General features: G+C 37.0%; 1 protein-coding gene across 1 annotated transcript; it reads right to left on the bottom strand.

The window, feature by feature from the left end:
- Nucleotides 1-218: 218 nt before the first annotated feature.
- Nucleotides 219-24,360, bottom strand: LOC306845289 (immunoglobulin-like and fibronectin type III domain-containing protein 1; the record flags this gene model as incomplete). The annotated part of the gene is made up of 26 exons (XM_079377989.1): nucleotides 219-822; nucleotides 2,055-2,381; nucleotides 3,504-3,800; nucleotides 4,614-4,806; nucleotides 5,824-5,909; nucleotides 6,010-6,318; nucleotides 6,567-6,695; nucleotides 6,776-6,955; nucleotides 7,058-7,354; nucleotides 7,467-7,760; nucleotides 7,868-8,012; nucleotides 8,083-8,207; nucleotides 11,809-12,075; nucleotides 13,451-13,536; nucleotides 14,623-15,062; nucleotides 15,151-15,710; nucleotides 16,418-16,690; nucleotides 17,205-17,373; nucleotides 18,062-18,175; nucleotides 18,277-18,460; nucleotides 18,659-18,704; nucleotides 18,866-18,907; nucleotides 19,039-19,138; nucleotides 19,558-19,697; nucleotides 21,125-21,244; nucleotides 24,312-24,360. The coding sequence occupies 26 exons, from the start codon at nucleotides 24,358-24,360 to the stop codon at nucleotides 818-820; spliced, it is 4,977 nt and encodes a 1,658-aa protein (XP_079234115.1). The 3' UTR covers nucleotides 219-817.
- Nucleotides 24,361-25,686: the final 1,326 nt, after the last annotated feature.

The raw sequence follows: 25,686 nt of genomic DNA on the forward strand, positions 1-25,686 counted from the left end.
ACTTCATGGTGTCATCTGTATGCATTCATATGGCACTTCTGTATAATATTTATCTCGTTTTTTTCTCTTTATGAATGGATGTGTTCAGAAAAACAGCTCTTGAGAATTTTAGGAGCTTAGGATCATGGATTAATAATCGGATCATTGTGCTTCGCGAATTCATACGCAGAGTAATGGATTTGTAATGATAAAGTACAATAACGGTCGATACACAAGTGCACTGTTCAAAGAACCTGAATATTTTATTTATTTACACCAAACCATTTTTGTTGATAAAGCATATCTGAAGAAGCAAAAGCATCTTTTACACTTTAGCATTTCCAGACAAGCAAAAAGAAAAAAAGGATGCAAGAAATCAACCCTTTACACTTTTTTAACCGTACTTTAGTGTAATTGAATTTGTGAAAGTGTGAAAGAGCAGCATACATACACAAAAGCCAAGAATAAATAAATTAATCAATTAAATACAATACACAATAAACAATAACCCCCACCCCGCCCCCAAACCTGAACTAAGCTGAAAGCTAAAATCATTGCCAAACAGGATTAGGTAAGCATGGTGTATTAAGCATCAGCCACTCAAGTGGCACAACACAGCGTTTTTTTCCCTTATGTTTTCAGGTTTTTGTGCTATTAAACACAAGACGATATGTAGTTTTTCGCATGCATTTGATTCTACCATTTTTGTCTCATAAGGCCAAACTGTGTAGCATTTTTATGAGCCATCTTTCTGCAAAAATACTCAATGCTGTAGCTCTACAAAGGGCCTAAAATCTAAAAAACAACAATGATTTGACATCCTCCCCACGTCAAGGGTTTATTCTGAAAAACATAGAAAGAAAAGAGAATATGGTTACGGTGTTAGATTAAATTTATTTCCAGTGTTATGTATGAAAATGTTCTAAACTTTCTGAATTTACTGAGTAACTTTTATGACATTTTGACATAAAAATGTTTGAAACCAAGTTATTCTAAGGATATCTGAAGCTGTATTTTGAAATAGATTTAGAAACATTATACATCACATAGCTAGTTAGTGGTGCATTGGTAGAAAGTCTTGTAAAATTGGATTCAGAATCATTAAGATGTTTTCATTCTGTCCCATTATTAGCTGATGCATTAACGAACAATTAACAGTACATTAATACAATAATCAGTAAGTTCAGGTCTATTAAATAATATTAAGATAAACAAAACAACGTTTGACATTAATAATGTATTTATAAATGCTGAAATTAAAATTAAATTAAATTCATGAATTCATAAAAAGTATTTCATTGTTAGTTCACGTTAATTAATGTAGTTATGAAATGTTACTGAATTTACTTTGTGAGTAACTTTTACCAGTAAACACTTGAATATCTGAAATAGAAGTGTTTACTGAGTTATTCTTAGAATTTCTGAAGATATATAAATATATTTAGAAACATTATATTGCACATAGCTAGTTAGTGGTGCATTGGTAGGATGCCTTGTAAAATTGGATTGAGAAGCATTTAGATATTTTCATTTTGTCATTTAATAACTTTTCTAAGTGGCATTTGCTGGGATTCCCAACAGTGTTGTAGATCATGGAAGAGCATCCCGTACACGGATAAATCAATGCTCATTTCCAAAACCAGCACACAGATTGCTTCTTATTTAGTAAAATGTACAGTAAATGCATTGTTACTGTCAGGTCCAAAGACCACAGTGGTTTCCAGTCTCTTTAGAATTTTGTCTCCCCAACATGAAAATAGTTTGAAAATGCTGCTGAAAATGTTAATTTATCTAGTCGAGGAACTGGAAGTTATTAAACATTAGTAAAAATAGTAAAATACTGGCACTTTGGTAAGGCAGAGTTTCATAAAAGATACAGTTTTTAATACTAAAAAAGGCCTGAGGATTTATTTATGGTTTTACATAGTACTTAAGCAGATGATTATGCTTTTGGGAAACTTTCCTAGAGATAAAGTATGACTTCTAAAATTGTACTTAGAGCTTTGGGAAACCCCGCCGTCATCAAGTGGTGTAACTTTCATCCAGTGAGGCAAGTTCTTCAAGTAGACCCTTACCTCTCACTGTGAGATTGGTGGTGCACTCTGCTCTTCCCAGTTGGCTGTCAGCTATGACTTTATACTCTCCCATATCTTTGGCTCCAACCCTGAGAATGAGCATGGAGCACACTCCACAGGTATTAGTGATGTAGTAGTTGGTGTCAGTGTTGAGGCTGATGTTGTTGCGGTACCAGGTAACGTGGGGTGTGGGGTTGCCCCTCACGGCACAGCTCATGTAGCACTCGTAGCCTTGCGGGGCTGTGTGGATTTTCAGGGGGACCATAAACCTCGGAGGACTCTCCAAGTTGCAGGTCTTCGACTCCGGGATGTTCAGTGTGAATTTTTCTGCAATAATTTAAGGAGTTTGGTTAAAAAAACAATTCATTAAGGCTGTCTACTTGACATGTCAGTGGGTCCCTGAAGGGTCACCATGTAGTGCATGAGCAAGCAGGGTGTCCACAGTAAACAGACACCCCCTAGTGGCAGGACGTGCATAAGATCAGAGAATGCACATTCTCGAAATCAGTGGGTTGCGGTCCACAATTGGATTACAGGTCTGCTTATGATAGCAGGGGGAAAAACAATGTCAAATGCAAATAATAGAATGCAACTAACCATATAATGTAACCAAGTACAGTTTAGGTTAAAAAAACCAACAACAACAAAAAAATGCTTCCCATGTTATTTGTTGTTGAAGAACATTCTATCAAACTCATTATTCTTGGCATACATTCATCTGTCACTCATGATATTATGGTAACATTACATGTTAGTTAATGCATTTTTTGGAATATAATTATAATAAAATGCAGCTCTTCATTGTTAGTTTCTGTTAGTTTAGGTCCATTACTTTTGATTTAATTAATGTATTAATACATGTTGAAATTAGCATTAAGATGTTTTAGATTTTTTTTATTGTTAACCTAATTGTGAAGTGTTACAAATATTAGTGGTATAATAATCGGCTCAGTATTTTAGGCTTAGCACAATGCAGTTCATGGCAATATTAATACATTTTATGTTTGATTTTCTGGGTTTTTGTTACATTTATATATAAACATAAAACAAAATACTTAATAACAATTTTGGTGTTGGGTCACCAGTTGATGCAAAAAAATCTGGGTGTTGAAGCAAAAACCATTTGAAAACCACTGTTTTAATTTATTTACATTGAGTCTAAATAGCTAACGCCACCCATCACTGCTCAGATTTTTTTTCCCTTACAAATAGTACAAATAGGATTCTACTTAGACTCTGTGAATAACATCTGTCACAATTTGCACAATCTGTCACATGATGTTATATATGACTATTTATACTTAATGCAAACAGTAGCCACCATATACCATGTAGTATAAATAGCATCCACCATTCTTACACTTGTGCAAGAATAGCCACTGCCATTACATGAGGACTGAATGTAAATAATGCTAGTAGTTTGAATCACCACGCCCCTGTATTACAAACCTTTCTTGCATGTGATAAGCCATTTTGGTGACTCTGAAGGGGCAGACAGGCCAATGTCATTTTTGGAGTACACACGGAACTGGTATTCTCTCCCTGGCATGATGTTACAGGCTGTGAAACGGTTGTTGAAGATACGGTCTGCTACAGTGTGCCAGGTCCTCTTGCTGGAGTCTCTCTTGGTCACCATGTAATGCAGGCGATCATCACGTTTTTCGTCTGGGGATGGTTCCCAGGAAACTGTCACCGTGCCCGGAACGTTCTCATCCAACTCTGCGGGGCCTGGGGGCTTTGGCTCGTCTACACCAAAACAATCAGTCGTAGTTCATCAGGACTGGCAGATCAAGCCTATTACACATACATTCCTCTACAGAGCAAGCTTGGTTGAGTATATATCCATCTATACATCTACACTACCATTCAAAAACATTTTTTGAAAGAAATTAGTACTTTTAATCAGCAAGGATGCATCAACATAATCAAAAGTGACAGTAAAGATTTTTAGTGTTTCAAAATTTTCCTATTTCAAATAAATGTTCTTTTAAACGTTCTATTCATTAAAGAATCATAATAAAAATGCATTACAGTTTCTGCAAAAATATTAAGCGGCACAGCTGTTTTTAGCATTGATAATAATAAGAACTGGGTTTTTTTCGCTCCAAATCTGCATATTAGAGTGATTTCTGAAGGATCATGTGATGCTGAAGACTGCTTTGCCATCACGAGAATAAATTACATTATTAATTATATTAAAATTAAGTTAACAGAAGCTTAGTGTACATTTCTCTTTGTGTTTTTTCAAAACACAACATTTCTGAAAATACTTTCTACTGTGCCAGCTTAACATGTAGAGCACCTGCAAGTTATTCATAAGATGATTTCACCAAAATGTACAAGCAGTTTGACTCTGTGGTAATACTAGCAAAGCATTGCATTGTTATGCCAACATAGCAACATGGCTTAACCAATAGTGTGAGTTGGGGGCATGGCTAACCAGTGACACACTGGGACTATTTAGGAAAACATATTTAAACACATTTTTTAAATTCTATTTGGTGATGCCATTTAAGATGGTACACTGGTTCCAGACATACACTGGTTGCCTCATTTTACCTGTAACTCTAATCTCAATACTGCAGGTTTCTTGTCCCACAACGTTCTTGACTATGATGGTATAGATTCCTGTATCAGAGCGATCTGAAGATGGGATCAGAATCTGAGAACATCCGTCAGCATTGCTTATAGTGGCACGTTTAGACACAGGGGTACCATCTTTAAGCCAGATGACATCAGGACACGGGGAAGCCTGTAAAAAGGTAATATAGGATAAGTATCGGACATGTGGCCAATGCAAAATATAGTTTAAATGAGGGGAGTAGGAATGATCTGAATAGTGTATGGGAAGGGAGCATGATATAGCCAGGCTCATGGATATTAATTAGGGAACATAATATTCAGCAATCATCAAACAATAGGGCAACACAGCTTACCTACAACTAAACATTACATAAAAACCTGCCTAAATAAACAAGTTTTAATTCTAGATTTAAAAATCACAAGACTTTGACTATTATGAATATCCACCGGTAGTGAATTGCATAGGTACGGACCAGCATAACCAAAAGCCCGTGACCCCATAGAAGTTGTCAGAGTGAGTGCAGAGGCAGATCGTAAGACACGTGTAGGAGTATTTACACGCAGGAGATCAGATAAGTATGAGGGAGCCAAATATTAAGTGCCTTGTAAGTTAAAAGCAAGATTTTAAAATTTATGCAATATTTAACAGGGAGCCAATGCAGATTTTGTAGCACAGGAGAGATGTGCTTGGATATAGAAGTTTTGGAAATAACTTGTGCAGCTGCATTATGTACTAGCTGAAGTTTGTGTAACAATTTATATATTTATAGTCGATTTTATAACGATTTATAGTCTATAAAACAAGGAATTACATTAATCAATTTGTGATGTTACTAAACCGTGTACAAGGATAGCAATACTCATTGTTGAGAGTACAGGATAAAGACGACTAATATTTTGTATATGGAAAACTGGAGAACGAGTAACGTTGTTAATATGAACTTCAAATGATTAAGTACTGTCCAAGATGAAACCCAGACTTTTAACCTGTTTATGATTTGCTGATGCAAGTCGCTACTAGGAGGGGGAACAGGACTCTGGACGACAGCAGTGATATTTCATCCCTTCGCACCGCAGGCAGTATATAATGATTGTCTCCCAAAAAGTGACAAACTTTATGTGATAAAAGTTCTAAACCCCTGGTTTGGTCTCTAAAATACTGTATGGTTTTAGTGTTGCCCATTACCTCAAAGTTGATGTTGAATCGTGTAGAATTTCCAGCTCTGACCACCATGAAGCTCTTGATCTTAGAATCTGTGAATCTCGGTCTCACTAAGAAAAACAAGACATTGAGTTAATGATGTGGCATATCCAGTAAAGTTTTCGAAAATGAGAGGCAGTTATATTTCTGACTGTAGATAAGGTGATTCACCAGGAGGAGGCATAGCCAAGATGTAGTTGTCCAGCTCCTGTGGCTCACCCTCTCCACCTTCATTGACGGCGATCACTCTAACCCAATACATGGCCATTGATTTCATTCCCTTTACAGTGTAGGAGGTCATGATGATGGCATTTGTGTTGCAACGATCCCATTCTGTGTTCTCAGCAGGTCTGACATCAACAAAGTATCCCTTGGGCTCATCCTGAACACCAGGCTCTTCTTTTGGTTTAGTCCAAGACAAGGACAAGGTAGTGTAGGTGGAGTCTGTCACTTTAAGGGCAATGACTTTACCAGGGGGCTCTGATAGGAAATTGAGATGAAAGCATTTGCATAAGAAAACATTGAAAGAGAAATAGGGAGAAGTGCAAGAGGAGTTCAAATTAGCTTGTTATTTTGAAGCCCAGAAAAGTCTGACCTAAATCTGCTATTTTTGCATATCTTTGAGGGGAGGCCACGGTTAATTTTTCGAAATGTACAGCCTTGAGAATACTTATGCTGAATTCCTCTTCTCTTTTTGAAGATAATGAGCAACCTGAGAAATTACTCACTTTTGGGATCTCTCGCAAACACAAATTCTGAGGGGATACTTGGTTCACCAGCTCCAGATACGTTGATGGCGGACACACGGAACTCGTACTCCATTCCTTCAACTACATCTTTTACAGCATATTTCTTAGCTGTGGATGGTAATTGAGAGGTAAATATTACTAGCAGGCAGTACTTTAAAGAAACTTGTGTAAAAATGTGAGATACACACCCTGGATTGGCTCATCTAGTGGATTGACTTGGCCCCACAAGTTACTGCCCTTCTTGCGTTTCTCTAAGTTATAACCCAAAATACTGGTTCCTCCAGTGTTGGATGGAGGAGTCCATGTCAGGTTAATGCAGTTTTTGAAGGCAGTGGCTACTTTAGGAGCAGATGGCGGACCAGGATATGCTGGAAAGTAAGACAATCCAGAGGTTTATATTAAGATGTGTCTGTATAGCGACTGACTAGCACAAGGCTACTCTGAGAGATTTCTGTTGTTTAGTAAGTCACCTTTAGTGCCAGCTTGCACATCCTCGGTCTCCATCAGTTCACTGATGCCCTCATCAGTCTCGGCTCTGATACGGTAACAGTATCTTCTGCCGTGGTCAACATCAGTGTCTCTGTAGTGGGCTTCACCTGGGATCTGGCCAATCTTTTTCCATGTGTTGCGTCCAATTTGGTTACGCTCAAGTATGTAATGTTTAATAGGGCAACCACCGTTGTCTTTTGATGGTCTCCACTTGATCTCAATGCAGTTGGCAGATGCTTCAACGATCTCCAGTGGTCCAAGTGGTGGGGTAGGTTTATCTAAATGAGGTAAAAATTGTCAGGCAAAATGGAGAGTATTTTTGTAACCAAACTGTACTGCATTCATATTAAAAAATACAACCGATTTAATTAATTCACTTTTTGTACTCACCAAGTACAACTAGATTAGAAATGGCTTCAACTGTGCCAAACTCATTTTTGACTTTGATTTTTATTTCCCCGGTGTCTTTACGCTGTAATTTGGTGAGAAGCAGGCGGCTTTCAGCCTCTGAAATCTCAATCTTGCAGTGAGAGTCTGGCGTGAGCTCTTCACCATCTTTATACCACTGGACTTTGAATGGCTCACAGCCAATAAATGGAATTTTGAAGGTGGCTTTATGATTGTGTTTGACAACAATCGGTTTTGCAAATGCTTCAATTTCCTTGGCATTGAATCTTGGTGGATCTTATCACACACACAAACAGAATAGAAAGAAAAAAAAAAGTATAAACATGAAATTTGGAACATTTGCATATGTATTGGCACAAATGAGCAGATATAAAAAAACAAACCTTCAACAGCAATCACACATTCGGTTTTACGCCCTTCAGCCTCAAATCGATATTTTCCAGCAAATTCTTCTGTTACTTTAGCAATTTTCAGTTTATGAACCGCTCCCTCTTTACTGATAGTCAAACCCTCAGTGGAGGCAGTAATCTACAGAGAAATTACACATACACCATATATACCATTTATCATATTATTTATACTTGTGGCTTCTTTATACCTCATCGCCATCTTTGGACCAGACACCTTTACAGTCAGCACTGCTAAGTTTGCAGACCAGTTCAGCTGCTTCTCCCACAATAGCTTTGCAATCTTCCAGCCCAGCAGAAAAGTGAACACCAGGATCTGCAGGTGATTTGTGAACAAAATTAGTAATTAATAATTCAAGCACAGTTATAATTTTGCTGCATGATGTTTGAGTTGTAGTCCACACACATTAATTGAGGCCTACTGTAGCAATTCTACACTTGTACACTTGGTAAGTACGGACATACATATTTTATAGCATGTGTTAAAATGCATTAACTTTCATTTAAATGTGAATGAAAGTCAACAGAAATGTGTGAGAAAAAATATCAGGTGTATGATATCTTGTCATTGTCTTCAGTGCTGACTTCCTAGAATCCGAATCTTCTCCGTCATGATGATGATAAAGACCAGTTATGAAGCATTTCTGAATGGCCGGTACACATTTAACCTGACTTATTTTAGAAATGCATTGTACAGACATTCTTTCCGTTCTAATAGTAGATAATTATCACTCTTGGTTGAAGTTGTTCAGTTGAGATAATTCTCTGAATTAGTAGTCATTCTAATTAAGCTTCGCCACTAATGAGCAAATGATGGAAACCTTCTTGTTTTGGTGGTATTACCAAATAATGTTGTTGTTCTATTAGATTAATATGAATATTTCCCCCTTTTCCCATTTCGTGCTGCCTCTGGATACCATCCAAATGCAATTTGGTTCTTTTGCAGAATTTGCTTTAAAATCTCCTGGTAAATGCTGATTGAGTCGCTTTCTTGCAACCCCAAGTGTTTTGACAATTAAAGATCTTGCTGGAATGACTTCTGCTGGAATTTTCACGTCTTCGAAGGCATATGAAATCTTTAATTTGTCTTCTTGTAATTAAAGTTTGTGAAGTCCTATTTGGCTGCATTTATTAAGATCTTATCACATCCTGGTTCCTCTGATTAGTGAGCAAGGTGATTGGCCTTTAGCAAGACAAGCAAGTTTGGTGAAGACAATACAAGCACATATTGATCTACACAAACAGCAGACACACAATGCATAAGAAATATCTGGCACATTAAAGACTGGGTGGATGCTATTTTGTAAATACATTTGTTATTGTATCTTACAATAAAACAAAAACTGTTTTCCACAAATAATTGGTCCTCACTCCAATTACTTACTTTTTTCTTTATTTTATTTAAAGGAATAGTTTATTCGGAGATGTTCCTCCAAACCTGTATATTGTTGTTGTTTGGTAAATACAGAAATTTAATTTATAAAGGTTTTTACATAGATCTTCCATGACAGTTCATACAGGCTGTCAAGCACAACAAAAGCAGCATAAGTAAACCATATGATTTTTTTATAGAAACAAATAAATAGCTAAAATCTACAATATACTGTAAAATAACAAAAAAAAAAAAAAAAAATTAATTATTATTATTATCCATAGTAAAAAAATAACAACATACAGGTTTGGAATGGGATGAGGATAAATACAGGTGCATCTCAATACATTAGAATGTGGTGAAAAAGTTCATTTTTTCTTGTAAGCTGTTTCAAAAAGTGAAAATTTCATATATTTTAAATTCATTGCATATAAAGCAAAACATTTCAAAAGTTTTTTGTTTTAATTTTGATGATTAGAGCTTACAGCTGATGAAAGTCAAAAATCACTATCTCAAAATATTAGAATATTTACATTTGAGTTTCAATTAATGACCATCCCTACAGTATAAATTCTGGGTATCTCTTGTTGATTGAAACCACAATAATGGAGAAGACTGCTGACTTGGCAATGATCCAGAAGACGAACATTCATGCCCTGCACAAAGAGGGTAAGTCACAGAGGGTCATTTCTGAAAGGGGTGGCTGTTTACAGAGTGCTGTATCAAAGCATATTAAATGCAAAGTTGACTGGAAGGAAGAATTTGGGTAGGAAAAGGTGCACAAGCAACAGGGAAGACTGCAGGCTTGAGAATACTGTCAAGCAAAGCTGATTCAGACACTTGGGAGAGCTTCACAAGGAGTGGACTGAAGCTGGAGTCAGTTCATCAAGAGTCACCACACTCAGACGTCTTCAGGAAAAGGGCTACCAAGCAACTTCTGAACCAGAGACAACGTCAGAAGTGTCTTACCTGGGCTGTGGAGAAAAAGAACTGGACTGCTCCTCAGTGGTCTAAAGTCCTCTTTTAAGAAAAAAAGTCAATTTTGCATTTCATTTGGAAATCAAGGTCCCAGAGTCTGGAGGAAGAGTGGAGAGGCCACTGTGAAGAACGAGTGTGAAGTTTCCACAGTCATTGATGATTTGGGCTGCCATGTCATCTGCTGGTGTTGGTCAAATGTGTTTTCTGAAGTCTACAGTCAACACAGCCATCTACCAGGAAATTTTAGAGCACTTCATGCTTCCTTCTGCTGACAAGCTTTATGGAGATGCTGATTACATTTTCCAGCAGGACTTGGCACCTGCCCACACTGCCAAAGGTACCAAAAGCTGGTTCAATGACCATGGTGTTACTGTGCTTGATTGGCCAGCAAACTCGCCTGACCTGAACCCCATAGAGAATCATTGTCAAGAGGAAGATGAGAGACACCAGACCCAACAATGCAGATGACCTGAAGGCCGCTATCAAAGCAACCTGGGCTTCCATACCACCTCAGCAGTGCCACAAACTGATCAACTCCATGCCACGCTGAATTGAGGCAGTAATTAAAGCAAAAGGAGCCCTTACCAAGTATTGAGTACATATACATTAAATTAACATACAAACTTTCCAGAAGGCCAACAATTCACTAAAAATGTTTTTTTTTTTTTATTATTGGTCTTATGAAGTATATTCTAATTTGTTGAGATGGGTTTTTGTTAAATGTGAGCCTAAATAATCACAATTAAAAGAACCAAAGACTTAAACTACTTCAGTCTGTGTGCATTGAATTTAATACATGTGTTTCTCAATTTGAGTTGAATTACTGAAATAAATGAACTTTTCCACAACATTCTAATTTATTGAGATGCACCTGTACATGTAAAGACAGAATTTTTCATTTTGACTGAATTATTACTTTAATAAACAAAGTTATCCAACACCCACTATAACCAAAGAAATAAACATTTTTCTGCCTACTCAAATCAACCTAATTAAAGAGGTTATTAAAGTTACTGATTACAACCTTATTTTGAGCTTGTTCATCAGGTATGCCTTCACAATGTTTCAACAAGCACATTATGTTCAAGAACTGCTGATAGGAATATGCATATGCTTACAAAGCCTGTTCTATAGCTGTTAGACCCAAGAGTATAATCTTTAAATGAGCGCTTAGGAAACTGACAAAGTTTCTCAGTGGAAAGTTATCCAGCAAGTCCTAAAGTATGTTGTGAGATGTTTGGTCCTGCGGAAATAAGATCCAAAACATGTCCAGAATGGTTAAATTAAAGCTAAGTAAAAAAATACCTAAATCCTTCAGAGAATCTGTGGTATAACAATTAAAAGCTTTTAACCACCCAAGTCCAATTAAAGAAGTTTCCTGATTAACAATGTACTTAATAGGAATAGGACATGTTTGGATAACTTTGTTTATTGTTCAGATGATGTGACTGAATTAGACCCAGAACTCCTACAAGGGACTGCATAGTTATTCCTGAGTATTCTGAATGACTTTGACATTTGCATGGAAGCAATGTCATTATTCAGTGCAACTTCAAACATCTCTTACCAACAACTGTCTCCGGAACCTGTGGGCCTTGTTTTTTACGGCCTGAACGTTTGCCAGCTTTAGCTGACTCATCCTTTTCATCTTCAGCTCCTTTTTCTTCCTCTGTAGCTTCAGTGCTGCCCTCTGATGGGCCTGCGGGACCTGGTGGCTTCCCGGAGCCTGGTGGGTCCCCAGAACCTGAAGCACTGCCAGAACCTGAAGCACTACCGGACTCTGACGGGTTCCCGGAACCTGAAGGATTGTCAGAACCTGACGGGTTTCCTGAACCTGATGGGTTACCGGAACCTGATGGATTACCGGAACCTGATGGTTTGCCAGACCCTGCTGGTTTTTCTTTATCTGATGGATTACCTCCACCTTCATTCATGCCGTTTGGTCAGTGGTTGAAGCATTTTGAAGATTGACATTAATATGATAAAGAGGTTGGAAAGAACATGTAGAATAAAAAGAAAAACACTTAAAACAAACAAGAACATTTAAGAAAACTGTGACAAAAACCACCACAAAAAGGCAAACAATGAACATTTTCCGAGGTCGTGCCTCTAAACATGCTGAATCTGTAGTTTTGCTGCTTTTGTGCCATGCTGGGTAATTCCACCCACAATACAATCTCATTGGTCGAAAAATCCTACTCCACAAAGCTCTTTATTAAACATCAAATATTCTGATCCGCGTACATTGTTATTTTGTGCTCCATTTTTGTTTTTTATTTATTTACAAGACAATGGAAAATGCATATAACATGTTAAGCATAACGGTAATGTTTCTGGTGTTTTTTTTTAAATTATTATTATAAATACTTTGTTATGGCTGTTTATATTATAAATAGAATTATCCAGATCCCAAATTGCATGCCATAGTACAAGTAAGGTTATTTTTATTATTATTATTTTTTTTTAAGAAAGTTGCTGCATGACTCCGCTGCACTAGCACAACCATTCAGAACATGATGTTTGATATAAAACTTTGTAGAACACAATATAGCCAATGAGATTTCACAGTGGGAGGGGCTACCCAGCATAGCACTACAAACATAGAAACCAAATAATAAACATTGTTTATTGAAACATTACACACTGACACTGAAAAACACTGACAAACCAACACCACACCAAACAGGTACTTGAACAACAAATAAATGACACAAACAAACAATTGTTTGTGACAGACAAACAGAGTAGCAGAGTAAAAGACAGACAGACAGAGTATCACATTTAGCTGAAAAACATTTATGGATTTTATGGAACATTCAATGATAGAGAAAATAAAAAAAGATTATTTGTTTTTTTGTTTATGACCTCATATTATTGGAAATTACATTAGTTGTGATATTTTTCAGCACTCCTATTTTTCCCCCTGTTAAATGTATATATATATATATATATATATATTAATCACTCTTATTCACTGAAAATTAATAATCATGCTTAAACAATCAGTGTTTATAAAAAAAAATAGGTTGTGAATGTTACTTGAAATCTCTTTCTCATGATCAATATTTTATCAATCATTCAAGTAAAAGCTATTTGTGTTACTGTTGACAGACACTTTTTAGTTTAGTAAACTATTTAGTTTCTGTAATCACAGCACATGATTTTAATATAGATGAGCCAGATTTAGTGTATTCATCCCACACCCTTACCAGTCACCGTGTCTGGTATCAGTGGGCCTTGTCTTACACGAGTACGGCCCTTGGCTTCCCCTTCCACGATCACATCTGGAACTGTGCTGGGTGTGTTTGAGTTTCCTATCATGATTTTTGATGTAAACTGTGAATTAATCAGCACAGGATGTGCAATGCTTTGATTGTGTTGTGAGTGTTTCCCACTTGAGCTACAGTAAAACAGCTCTAGGATGTAGGGGTGTTGTGATGATTGCATGTGTATGTGCAGAGTAACATCAGCATATAAGTAAACAGAAAGTTGTGTGAGGATGTTGCACAAAACAAAGCTCTTTTACAAAACCTTTTGACACTTCAAAAAAAATTAAAATAAAACAAAATGCAATAACAGTTTTGTAAAAAGGTATCCATAATATACATTTTGTAAAGATAAATAAATAGGTATCAATATTGTTGCTGAATGGAGTGTACGTATATGTGTATGTGTGTGTGTGTGTGTGTGTGTGTGTGTGTGTACATATAATGTATACACACACTGCTCACCAAGAAATCAGCAAAGATGCATTATATTGATCAAAAGTGTCAGTAAAGAGTTTTCCATTGTTTAAAAAAAATCTACTTCAAATAAATACTGTTAAATACTTAATTCATTAAATCCTGAAAAAAAATATTAAGCAAATATTAAGCAGCAAAACCATGAACACGAATCAATAGATTAAAATTTCATGACTATGTCACGAAATGCCATGAGACTAGGTTGTGAATAATTTCTGAAGGATCATATGACCAGAGTAATGGCTGCTGAAAATTCAGTTTTGCCATCACAGGAATAAGTTAAATAGATAGAAACCATTTATTTGTAATTATAAAAGTATTTTGTAATATTGCTGTTTTAAATTTTACTTTATTTTTGATCAAATAAATGCAGCCTTAGTCAGCATAAGAGAATTCTTTCAAAAACATAAAAAAAAAAAAAATCTTGCTTCTGAAGAGCATTGTACATAAACAATACTGTATGTATGTATATGTGCTGTATGGAAGTTTGGCCTGCTTTGCTAGACTGTATATTTTCTGTAAGAACCAATCACTGCTGAAATGTTGCACTACATATTTTTAAAATGAGAAATAAAAGCAAGAAGGAATTTGTATAGTGTAGATATATTGAATGTCTCTTTGTATAATCCCTTACCTACGACAGTCTCTGGTACAAGAGGTCCTGCTCTTTGACGCTTCTTGTCTCCTCCATCTCCTCCCTCACCACCGCTTCCTCCAGCTCCACCAGCACCTCCGGCTCCATCAGCCCCTCCAGCTCCTCCAGCTCCACCGGCTCCATCAGCCCCTCCAGCTCCACCGGCTCCATCAGCCCCTCCAGCTCCACCGGCTCCATCAGCCCCTCCAGCTCCACCAGCCCCTCCAGCTCCACCGGCTCCATCAGCTCCTCCAGCTCCACCAGCACCTCCGGCTCCATCAGCCCCTCCAGCTCCTCCAGCTCCACCGGCACCTCCGGCTCCTCCAGCTCCACCGGCTCCACCGGCTCCACCGGCACCTCCGGCTCCAACGGCTCCTCCAGCTCCAACGGCTCCTCCAGCTCCAACGGCACCTCCAGCTCCAACGGCACCTCTGGCTCCTCCAGCTACTCCAGCTCTACCGGTACCTCCGGCTCCTCCAGCTCCCCCAGCTTGTCCAATACCTGTAGCTCCTGCAGCCCATACTGCTCCTACCACCGCTGCACCACCTCCATCTCCACCTGCAGCTCCAGCCTGCCCAAGACTTGCTGCCGCAGCAGCTGCCTGTGCAGTCAAAGCAGCAGCTGCTGCAGCCCCTGCCGCAGCAGCTTGCTCAGCACTCAGACCTTCACTTAAGGCCTTGAGTTCAGCCTGCTTCCTGGCCTCCTCCTCAGCACTGGCTTTGGCTTTAGCTGCTGCAGCCCGAGCAGCTGCTTCTGCTTCGGCTTTAGCTTCAGCCTCAGATTTACCTTTGGCTTTAGCTGCGGCAAGAGCATCCTGTGCAGCTTTAGCAGCAGCTGCGGCTGCGGCAGCTGCTGCCGCTTGTGCTGCTGCTTTTGCCGCTTCGGCTTCAGCTGCAGCTCTAGCTTTAGCTTCAGCTTCTATTGCCTCTCTTTCAGCCCGGAGTTTCTTAGCAGCCTCCAAAGCTTCTGCTATCTCCTTCTTATTCCTCTCTGCCTGCTCAGCCGCAATCTTCAGCAAGTCTTCACCACCACCACCTGCCTGAGTGGTTTTCCGGGCTTTCTTCTTTCCCTTTGTTGCAGGATCTTTGTCAGCTGGTGTGGAAACAATAATACAAACAGATTCATATTGAATTTAAGCAAGTTAATCAAATTACAGGATGTTGTACAAATATATAGAATAAAAATAACGCATTACAGAAATAAAACAATATACTGACTTTAAAGATGTATTTTGTAATGTCTTTATTTGTGGGATTAAAAAAAAAATATATATTTTATTTAGGGCGTATATTGCTATAATATATTTGTAGACAGTATATTGCTATAATTTGTTATTAATCTGAATACAAATCAAGAAATTATAATTAGTTTGACTACTTTAATTAATTGACAGCCTTATTTTCTAATAAAATGGCTGTGATTATTTGTAATTGATTATTTAATCAGTGTATCATACAATTGCATTATTTTTAGCTACTTAATTAGCTAATTGTAATAAAAATAATGCAATGTGGAAATAAAAACAATGAACTGACTTAAAGGAATAGTTCACTGAAAAATTAAAATTAGTCATCGTCATAAAAGAAGCTATTTTGAAGAATGTGGGTAACAAGCATTACCAACATTCTTCAAAGTATCTTATGTGTTCAGGATAAAATAGAACTGCATACAGGTATTGTATATGTTATGTGCAAATATATGTGCAATGAATTTAATTAATCAGCATGATGCATTTAATTTGATTACTTGATTTTTTTCAATGTTTTTTCAACTTACTAAGTGAAAAAAGTTGTACTTACCTTCTACAATCAGCCAAGCACTGCTAGACTTAATGCCGGCTATAGCAGCATAGATTCCAGCATCCAAAGGCATACAATCAATAATTCTCAGACTGTGGGCCAGTTTATCTTCAGAACAAGTAATCTCATATTTTTCATTGTTAGAGAGAGGTGTATTTTTTAGGGTCCAAGTAATCTTACTAACGGGCTGAGTTAAAACACACTCAAAGATGGCATCCTCTCTCTCTTGGGCCGTCACCTCCTTAATCTTCAGGGCAAAGTCCACAGGGGGAACTGTTTTAAATATGGATAAACACACCTCAGTCAATCCATGGCATTATGCATGACTGAAAAACAAAAGCACTACTGAAAAGACCAGCAAAGTTGGTTTTAAATTTGGGTGTCTTCACTAGGCTTCTTAACTAGCTTAAATAGCACGACTTGCTTGATTTTCAATGGAAATACATTAGCTAAAAACTGACTTAGCAAATAAATATTATGTTGCTAAAACTGTGTATACATGTTTAGAAGCAAAAGACAATTTATATTAGCAGACCAGAAACATCACATGCTGACTTTGATGTAACTGTCCGGTATGCACCCTAACAGATGCTTCCAGTGTAGTCCGCTTTATTGATTATTATGGGATCGATTTAGTTTTGGGGCATAATGGCGCATAGCTTACATCTGTGTTTTTATGTTGGTTAACCAGCCAGAGAAACACCAAGGCAGCTTAGACAGGCATGGGAAATCGTGCTGGTCTTTTCAGCAGGAGGTTAACTGACAAATGTGCAGCAAAAAAACGTACGCTTGAAATCCGTTGAAAAGATATTGACACCCTCAACATCCACTTGATAGAGTCCAGCATCTTCTGGATTGAGGCTTGAAACAGTGAAGATGTACTTCTTGCCAACTTGTTTTAGATTGTGTTTCATATCACCTTCAATGTCTTTGCTGAATGGAATCATGACTCCATCCTGAACAAAAGGTAAAGAGTAACTGTTATGAATGTTCATGATGCATATAGGAAAATAAGACCAAAAAAAAATAATTAAGACTGGTTCTCCACATTATACGGGCTGAATAGGTAGCACTAGTGCAGTATCTTTTGTGTAGTCTAAAACAGGCTTTTCATTTGAAAAATATGCAATGTCACATTCAAGTACAATAACGATAAAATCAACCTTCATAACCATATGCAAATGCATGTTAACATATTGTCTTTGTTTTTCATTATAGTAAGTTATTTGGGTATTATGGCCTAATATGTCATTATGTAGCCAAGTAATTGAAAACAAAGTCATAATAATTTAATAGTACGCCACCTACTGGACTAAAGTGTAAAGCGCTGGATGGAGTGCAATTATGTCTGCCAAGATTTTACTGTTAAAATTTGCTTAAATACCGTGGCTCTTTTTCAGATATTATAGTATACAGTTTGAACCAAGGTTATTATAGTTAACTAAAGCAAAAATATATAAAAAACTACAATAAACAAATATAATACTGAAATAATACTGACATGAACAATTTGTGGCTGTTTTTCGATTATCACAGATGATGAGAGCTCAATGGGAGGCATTGCTTTGTAACTAGCATTGATCTACTGTACCAGTCCCACCTTTTTTCACTGGTATTTGACATCCTCTGATTCACAGTTCTCACCTTATACAGAAAAATGCGGCTGTTGGGGTCTTTGAGCTCCATTTCCAGCTCAAAGGTTGCAGCATGCTCAGATTTCACCTCAATGGGCTTGAGATTACTGATATGTTGGATGAACTAAATCAGCGAAACAAACAGAACATAACAATTGGTCTCCAGATTTGTGCAGCCAGTCATGAAAATGTGAGAAACCTTCTATGATTTTGCCAGCTCTTTACCTGTGCCTGCTCCTCTTCTCTTTCCCTCTTCAACTCGACCAGTTTCTTCAGCATGCCACGGAAATCAGTGATGCCATACTCGACGCAAATGTGCTCATAGTCTTTCTTCTCAGCACTCAGCAGCAATTCCCATACAGAGTCGTCAATGTCACCTTCCCTTTTCTCCTCAACTTTTTTGCCAGCACTTTAAGAAGATTGTAATGACAAATATGAACTTCAGGCCAAATGCTAGCACTTAACTGGGTTAACGTGACTGATGTTTTAATATGAGATGGGGTAATTAACTATGGCAAGAATCAAATGTAAAAATAGAGCCTAAAGAGAAACTGCACTGCTGATGACATGGCATTAATGTGTAATGTAATGGAAACAAACGTCTCACCCTCTCCTGAGCATCTTTCTAAACTCTGTTGGGTCACCTGCTGGAGCTTCAAAATGCAATCAACAAACAGAGGAAAGTGAATGCTTACGTGTGCCATATTCAGTGTCAAAGTATTCAAAGTATCCAATTCAATCTTTTTCCTTCATGATCAACTGCCATGCTAAGCTGAAGAAAAAATCAGCTCCCAAAAGGTTACAATTATCTTACCTGCTTCGGCCTTTTGCAATTCTTTTTCCCTTTTGAATCCAACTGAAAAGAAAAAGAAAATATTGTGTTTGCAGCTATTTTCATGTATGAGTTCTGCTTTCTGTGTGGATAGAATAAGAACTTAGTAATGAAAGTAACAAACAAGTAGGGCTTTTAAGATGTGTGTGCCCTACCTTCAATTACATTTAGGACAACAGTGCAAACAGCTTTTCCATATTCGTTTGAGGCATAGCATTTGTAAGTGTCGGCTTCATCACTGCTCACTTTAGGTATCTGCAAAAGTAAATGAAAAAGAGGTTGTGTTGATGAATCGCGGGCAATAATTGAATGACAAAGATAATGAAATGAACATTTAAAGGTGAAGTGTTTAATGTCTGAGTGGCTGTAGATAATAATGATGACTGTTTCCACAACAGGTTCACTCCCCTCACCCTCTGCCAAACAGGAAGTCATGCCCCAAAATCGTGCTGGTTGTGACAATGATGCTATGTTGGGCTACTCAATCAACTGATGCAAGCAATGCTTTGATAGCACAGGGCAACAGAGTTTACTCTTTCTGCGGAAATCATCCTACTTACAGTCTCTTCACATTAAGCTGGGATATGAGAGGGTATTTTAAAATGAAACCATTACACACTTCACCTTAAATGTTAAGTAGAGGATTTAAAGTCAAGCTAAAAGCCTGTGCTTACCTCCAAAGTGTGTTCATTAGTTGTTGGGTCATATTTGTTCTGAAATTTTTGGGGATCATTCATTTCTCCTTTTGCTCTACGCCAGGTTACAGTGGGTGTTGGGTTTCCAATCACTTTAGCTTTTAAAATGGCTAGTTTTCCTGCATTATGAAAGTTGTTATAGATTGTTATATATGAAATCTTCCATTTGTTTTCAATTCTGTGAACATTTACCAGAGAATGTGTGCCAGTTCACTACTACTCAAAAGTTTGGACACACTTAATTGAATTTATGTATGTCCGTTATGAATATGGTTGATGGTACAGTATATGTGTCACGGTTTGGTTTCTGTTTAGTTTCCTGTTTGCCCTTATTTGGTTTCGTTCCGGTTTTCCTCATCAGTTCCTTGTTAGTTCATTCATTCTCATCACCTGTGTTTAATTAATTATCTTGTTTCCTCGTTTGGTTGGTCCCTTTATAAGTCCTCAGTTCTCCCTCAGTCTTTGTCTTGGATTAATGTTAAGTTAATGTTGTACTATGGTTATTTGTGCTGATGTTTATTTAAAACCGCCTTTTCATCCATTCCTCGTCGTGCACGCTCCTTACTACAGCACCATAACAATATGCTTAAATGCTTGAAATAAATTGTATGCATTTATTCTACAAAACTAATATAAACTATATAAATTGAGCCTATTCGTTTATTTCTTTACAAACAGAACGAAGTGCCCAGCATACTGTATATCTGCAGTATATAATATTGAATTTAAAATGCATCCCAGGATGCACCTTGTGAAGTTGTTTGAGTGAATATCCAGAGTGTGCAGAACTAGCAATATTTCATAGTTCTGATTACTTTGCTATTGTTATGAAAAGGGAAAAATAGTAATAACACTGAATAAGTAGGTGTGCCAAGTCTTTTGACTTGAGAATGTATTTTATCATGAAGTTATCATGAACTAACAATGCACAGTTTAACATTAACAACCATTATTATTACTGCTCATTGTTAGTTTATGTTACTTAATGCATTAACTAATGGGACCTTATTGTAAAATCATGCCATATTTTATTTAATGCTTATTAGAAATGTATAACATTGCAGACGTTGTTCTGTTTTTCAAGAGACACTCTTAGTTGTATTGCAGAAGATACTTTGGCAAAGTCAAATGGTTTAGATACAGGCAAAATAAAGGGCAAAAACCCATAGCCTGCAAGGTTACATGTCATTAACAACATAAATGAAGGCATACGTTACACATTTGTGGTCCTGCTCTGTGCATTTCAAACTAGCGTGAAATGGGATATATGCCATTTGATTTCTTTTCCTTGATGCATATATAGCTGTGGTCACATGTTAAAGCTGCATGGGGGACGAGCAGCGAATTTGATAATTTACGCAGTAGATGAGGGATTTAAGTCGGTGTAGCTGCACAGATTAGACATTTAGGGCAGTAAATCTGTGTGGTAATCCTGTACGTGCTCCTAGCTTGTTAATTTCACATCCAGGATCATTTAGCTCTCAACTGTCACCTCTAATCATATTTGCTTTCACTTTTGTAGATTCTTCTCTTTTAATGTGCTTACCTTCTTGAATGGTTAAAGCGATGGGTTTACGTGTGAAGTCTGGAGTTGTCATCCCCTCAGGAAGTTCCTCAATGTACTGCGTAATCATAACACCGGGAACCTTAGATCTTCGTTTGATGCCTGAGAGAATCCACATTCAGGGTACAATGTCAGAACATCAGGGGAAACAACACAGCGGGTGCACAGTGACGTAACATATGCTGAATAATCATCTGCACAACTGTAGTCCATGTATTGACAAACATTTTACAATCTCTGTACATAATATATTTTTAAGTGGGGATCTAAGACATATAATTATATTTGCACCAGTGATACCTTCCTTCTTGATTTACTTAAAATATGCAGATTCAAACACATTCCCAAATTTATAAATAGAAGATTAAACCGGGGCTGGTTGTCACAATGTTCACTCTGGTAACTATTTCTCAAAGTAGATTTATTTTTGCAAATCAGTTTCTGTATTGTCATAGGTCTTAAATGTACACCGTTATTACTCCAAAATATATAGTTCACTGAACACACTTGAGTTTTTTTTTTTTTTTTTGTCTTGTTAGGCCATTTTGTCACACTTCTTAGGCTCATACAGCAAAATATAAACAGTATATCAAATATAAGAGGGAAAAATGAATAAAAATGAAACAGCAAAAATATGAAACATCACACACAAAAATATAAAACAGTTTGTTTTGGTCAGTAAATATTGTAATTAATTGTATTAAATCCTAGCATTTAAGTGACAACTTGCCCCCGCCAAAAACATTTCTTGTATTGATAACCTCTGGTTAAAACACTGATCTATACAAATTTATTATATTATATTATATTGATCAGTGGTTTAAACCACCTATTGGTTATTTTAAAATAAGGGACAATATTTTCTTATCATCATGTTTCAATACATCAACACTGGAAAGAAAATTGCTGCAGTCTTTTCATTGTGTCTTTAAATGACAGCAATCTGAACATTCACTGATGTGCATTCTTATTTTTATTTGACTGGATATTATGATATACTGGATAATATGATATACTTGATATGTTATGATATATCATTTGATACATATGATATGTTATACATGTTATGATATGATATGATATATGATATGATATGATATGATATGATATGATATGATATGATATGATATGATATGATATGATATACTGGATATCATGACATGCATGCAGATGTTCAGGTTGCTGTCATTCGATTACCTTACCTTGTCTCTTGAGAGGTAGAATTTCCAGTCCTGGTACAGTATAGACACAACATTACAGTACAACAGCAACGAAGGAAGGGGAAACAAAGAAGGAGAACACAAAACACAAAATTGTGAATCCTGGCTTTTTTTTCTTTCTTTTTTTTTGTCAGGTTTGAACGAAAGACAAAATGACTCACAAATACAACCAAAACACAAGACGGGGAAAAGACGAGGAGGTTAAACCAATAAAACATAAGTGGTTGAATGTGAGGTTACAATAGACAAGACTAGAGAAAAAGCAGACAAACTGGGAAGGAAATAAAAGTGAGGCCTGTTTCACACAGCATACATAATCAGCAGGTGATTATTCTGGTTACAGTATTCACACTGCTGCCTAGCGGAAGTATAGCTGTGAGTTTTTGCACAATGTACGCGTGCTGAACGCAGAAGGTTATATGGTGAAAAAACGAAAACATACTATAAGCCAATTTTAAAACACAGTCTTTTCAAATATGCGATTTTTAGAGGTAACATAAATAGAGAATATAAAAGAGTGAACTTTCTCACACCTTGCGAAAAGATGCATGCCGGGCTTGATGTAAGTTTCACAGTTAGCATAGGCCGCTGTATAGTAAATCTGACAGAATGAAGGTGATGCAAGCATGGTGCAATTAAATACTTGATTCTTTCTAGACATGTCCAGCAACATTGTGCCATAGAGATATCCACTCACAGCAGCACTGTCATGTCTCGTGTCACACCATAGGCTCGCGCTTTATACAAAAGCAAATGGCGTTAATGTGCGTCACAGTTACAGATTGACGTTGCTACTTTTGTACTCTTCTTAAATTTGTGTGAAACAGGCCAAAACGGACAGATATGTTGTCACTGAGGACATTTTTATGTCCTCTAATTTATATATTATCACCCATGATGAATGTAAAAAAGGAGAGGCTCATAATTAACATAAGAAAAAAACGAATAAAATAATAAAAAAGTCTAATTAAATAAGGTAAATCAAATCCCCTCCTCAAAGGAAATTAAATAAATAAAGCACGTGAGAAAAAAATTATAAAATATGGAAATAATCAAAGAAAATAAATGTAAAATGGGTGGATTTTTATATATATTAAAAAAAAGGTTTAATGATGAAATGTAAGAGCTGTTGTGCATACAGGTTCGATTCCAGCCTGGTCCAGTTCTCCCTCTCCTCTTTTCTGGCTCTATTTACTGTCCTTTCTCATCACAGGCACTTCACATTCTGGTTGGTTGATGGTTGTCCCTCGCATCCATGGTTACACGATTCAAAGAAACCCTTGCTGAATGACAGCAAATGCTCATGGGGCTGTTTAGTGAGCTTCCACATGAAGAGCGCACTAGGCACTGATGAAGGCTCTGATTGCATAAGTCACATTCACAGCCTCCACTTCATTTGCAGCTTGTGCACAGTGACCAGTTTCCAGACACACAACCTACAACTTTAACCAGCTGTTTGATCATTGGTGTGTTTAAATAAATTTGTGTGGCTAGGTTAGACTCAACACTTGCTTTTATCTTGCTCTTCTAACCCCTCAGGGAGAGATATATTATTCACTTTACCATGGAGAGGAGGTCATTAGATTTTATCTGGAAAATCCGGCATTACATTTTAATGCAGCTGCTTACTGTGGTAGAACTTTTCTAAATGAGACCCAAGTCCCATCAAGTGTGTCAAATTCCATTGCTATACTCTCATCATTATGAATACAAAGAAAACTGATTAACTAAATTACATCTTCTGGGAGTAGTGACCATTAAGAAAGAGAAAGAACGAATTACAAAACAAAAAAGGATGTTTTTTTCCACCATGTGTTTCTCTAGCTGGTCTTCATGGAGAACATGGCTGGATTTGTTGTTTCAGTAATTCAGTAATAGAGCAGTTGGACAAGGTTCGGTGCCAGTGTCAGCCTGCCATATGGGAGAGAAAACAATTATATTGTTCTTACCGCCTTGCCCGGCAGCAGTTGGATCTAAAACCTTGGCTTTTTTCATCATCTTGATGCAGTCCAATGGCTCAAGTATTCAAAAGCTTCTCTGGGTGTGAGAAAAGCAATACGAAAGGTCAATTCAATTTCAGTCTTATTAAACATTTGGATAAATTAAAATGTTTGCACGATACAAGATGCAATTAGAAGATGGATGAAAAAGCTAATTTTATAAATCGGTCTGTCTAGGATATTCAACCCATGTGCTTCTGCAACACTTATCCCCATTAAGCAGACACCTCAAAATAGGTAAAACTGAGCATTTGCACATTTAAATAACCTATTAAATCCAAACAGTTTCGGTAAAAGAGCAATTCAGGTGAAATAGGCACAAAGATGAAGCAAAGTGGGACGACGGTTATCCCATCTGTTGGGATGTGATGCAGTGTGACAGTGCAGTGCATTATGTTCCATTAGAGAGGCTTTGGGCCTAGTCAGCAAAACCTCCACGGCTCTAGTCATTCATCTTTTCAAATCCACTCACATATACGGTTAAGATCCAGTCAGTGTGTCCTCACGACTATACTAGCACTAGCATAGCACTAATATGGGATTTTGACATGTTTGGATTTAACTGTCTCCTGCAGGGAGACATATTGGCTTTGAGGAGGAAAGCTGAAAATATTTTAGTGAGCATGTGTTCAAGATTCTTAGCTTTGCTCCAAAACCTATTGTGCTGTCTACTACCTACATAGGGGGTGTCACATGGAATGCATCCATTTGTGCATGCGTTTTAAATGTCTGTCTGTGTGAACAAACGGTAGACAGACGTCTTTGATTCCTGTGCACTGCTTTTTAAGACACAGTGACAAGTTAGCTAGCTCTTTTTGAAATCAACAACATGTCCTGTATGAACTTACCCCTAAGGCAGCGTCCTAACTGAAATGTAAGCTCACAAGTGACTTGAATTGAAATGCTCTTCAATTGATTTCAATAGAATTTGGAGATAGTATGTAGCTAAAATCACATTGTAGTAGACAAACAAGCATAAAAATTCCTAGCACACAGAAATATTGGCCAAAAAATTGTCAATTTTTAAATAAATTGTTATTAGTATTAAATTAAAAATGACAATTTGCATTTTTAATCCGCTCCCATTTCTGCCAAGGCAGAATTTTAAAAAGCTAATTGTAACTTTGAATTCATAATTCAGATTTTAATTTTGTTTTCTGCCTCAAATGCCAAACTTTTTAAATATAAACTCAGAACTGCAAGATATAAATGCATAAAAATGATAGAAATTGCAGTTCTACATTTAACTTCCACCTGAGTTTATAAACTCACAATTCTGAGATGAAAAGTCTGAATTGTAAGATATAAACTCGTTATTGTGAGA

The sequence above is a fragment of the Barbus barbus genome (assembly GCF_936440315.1).
Source record: "Barbus barbus genome assembly, chromosome: 25".
Taxonomy (NCBI): Eukaryota; Metazoa; Chordata; class Actinopteri; order Cypriniformes; family Cyprinidae; genus Barbus; species Barbus barbus.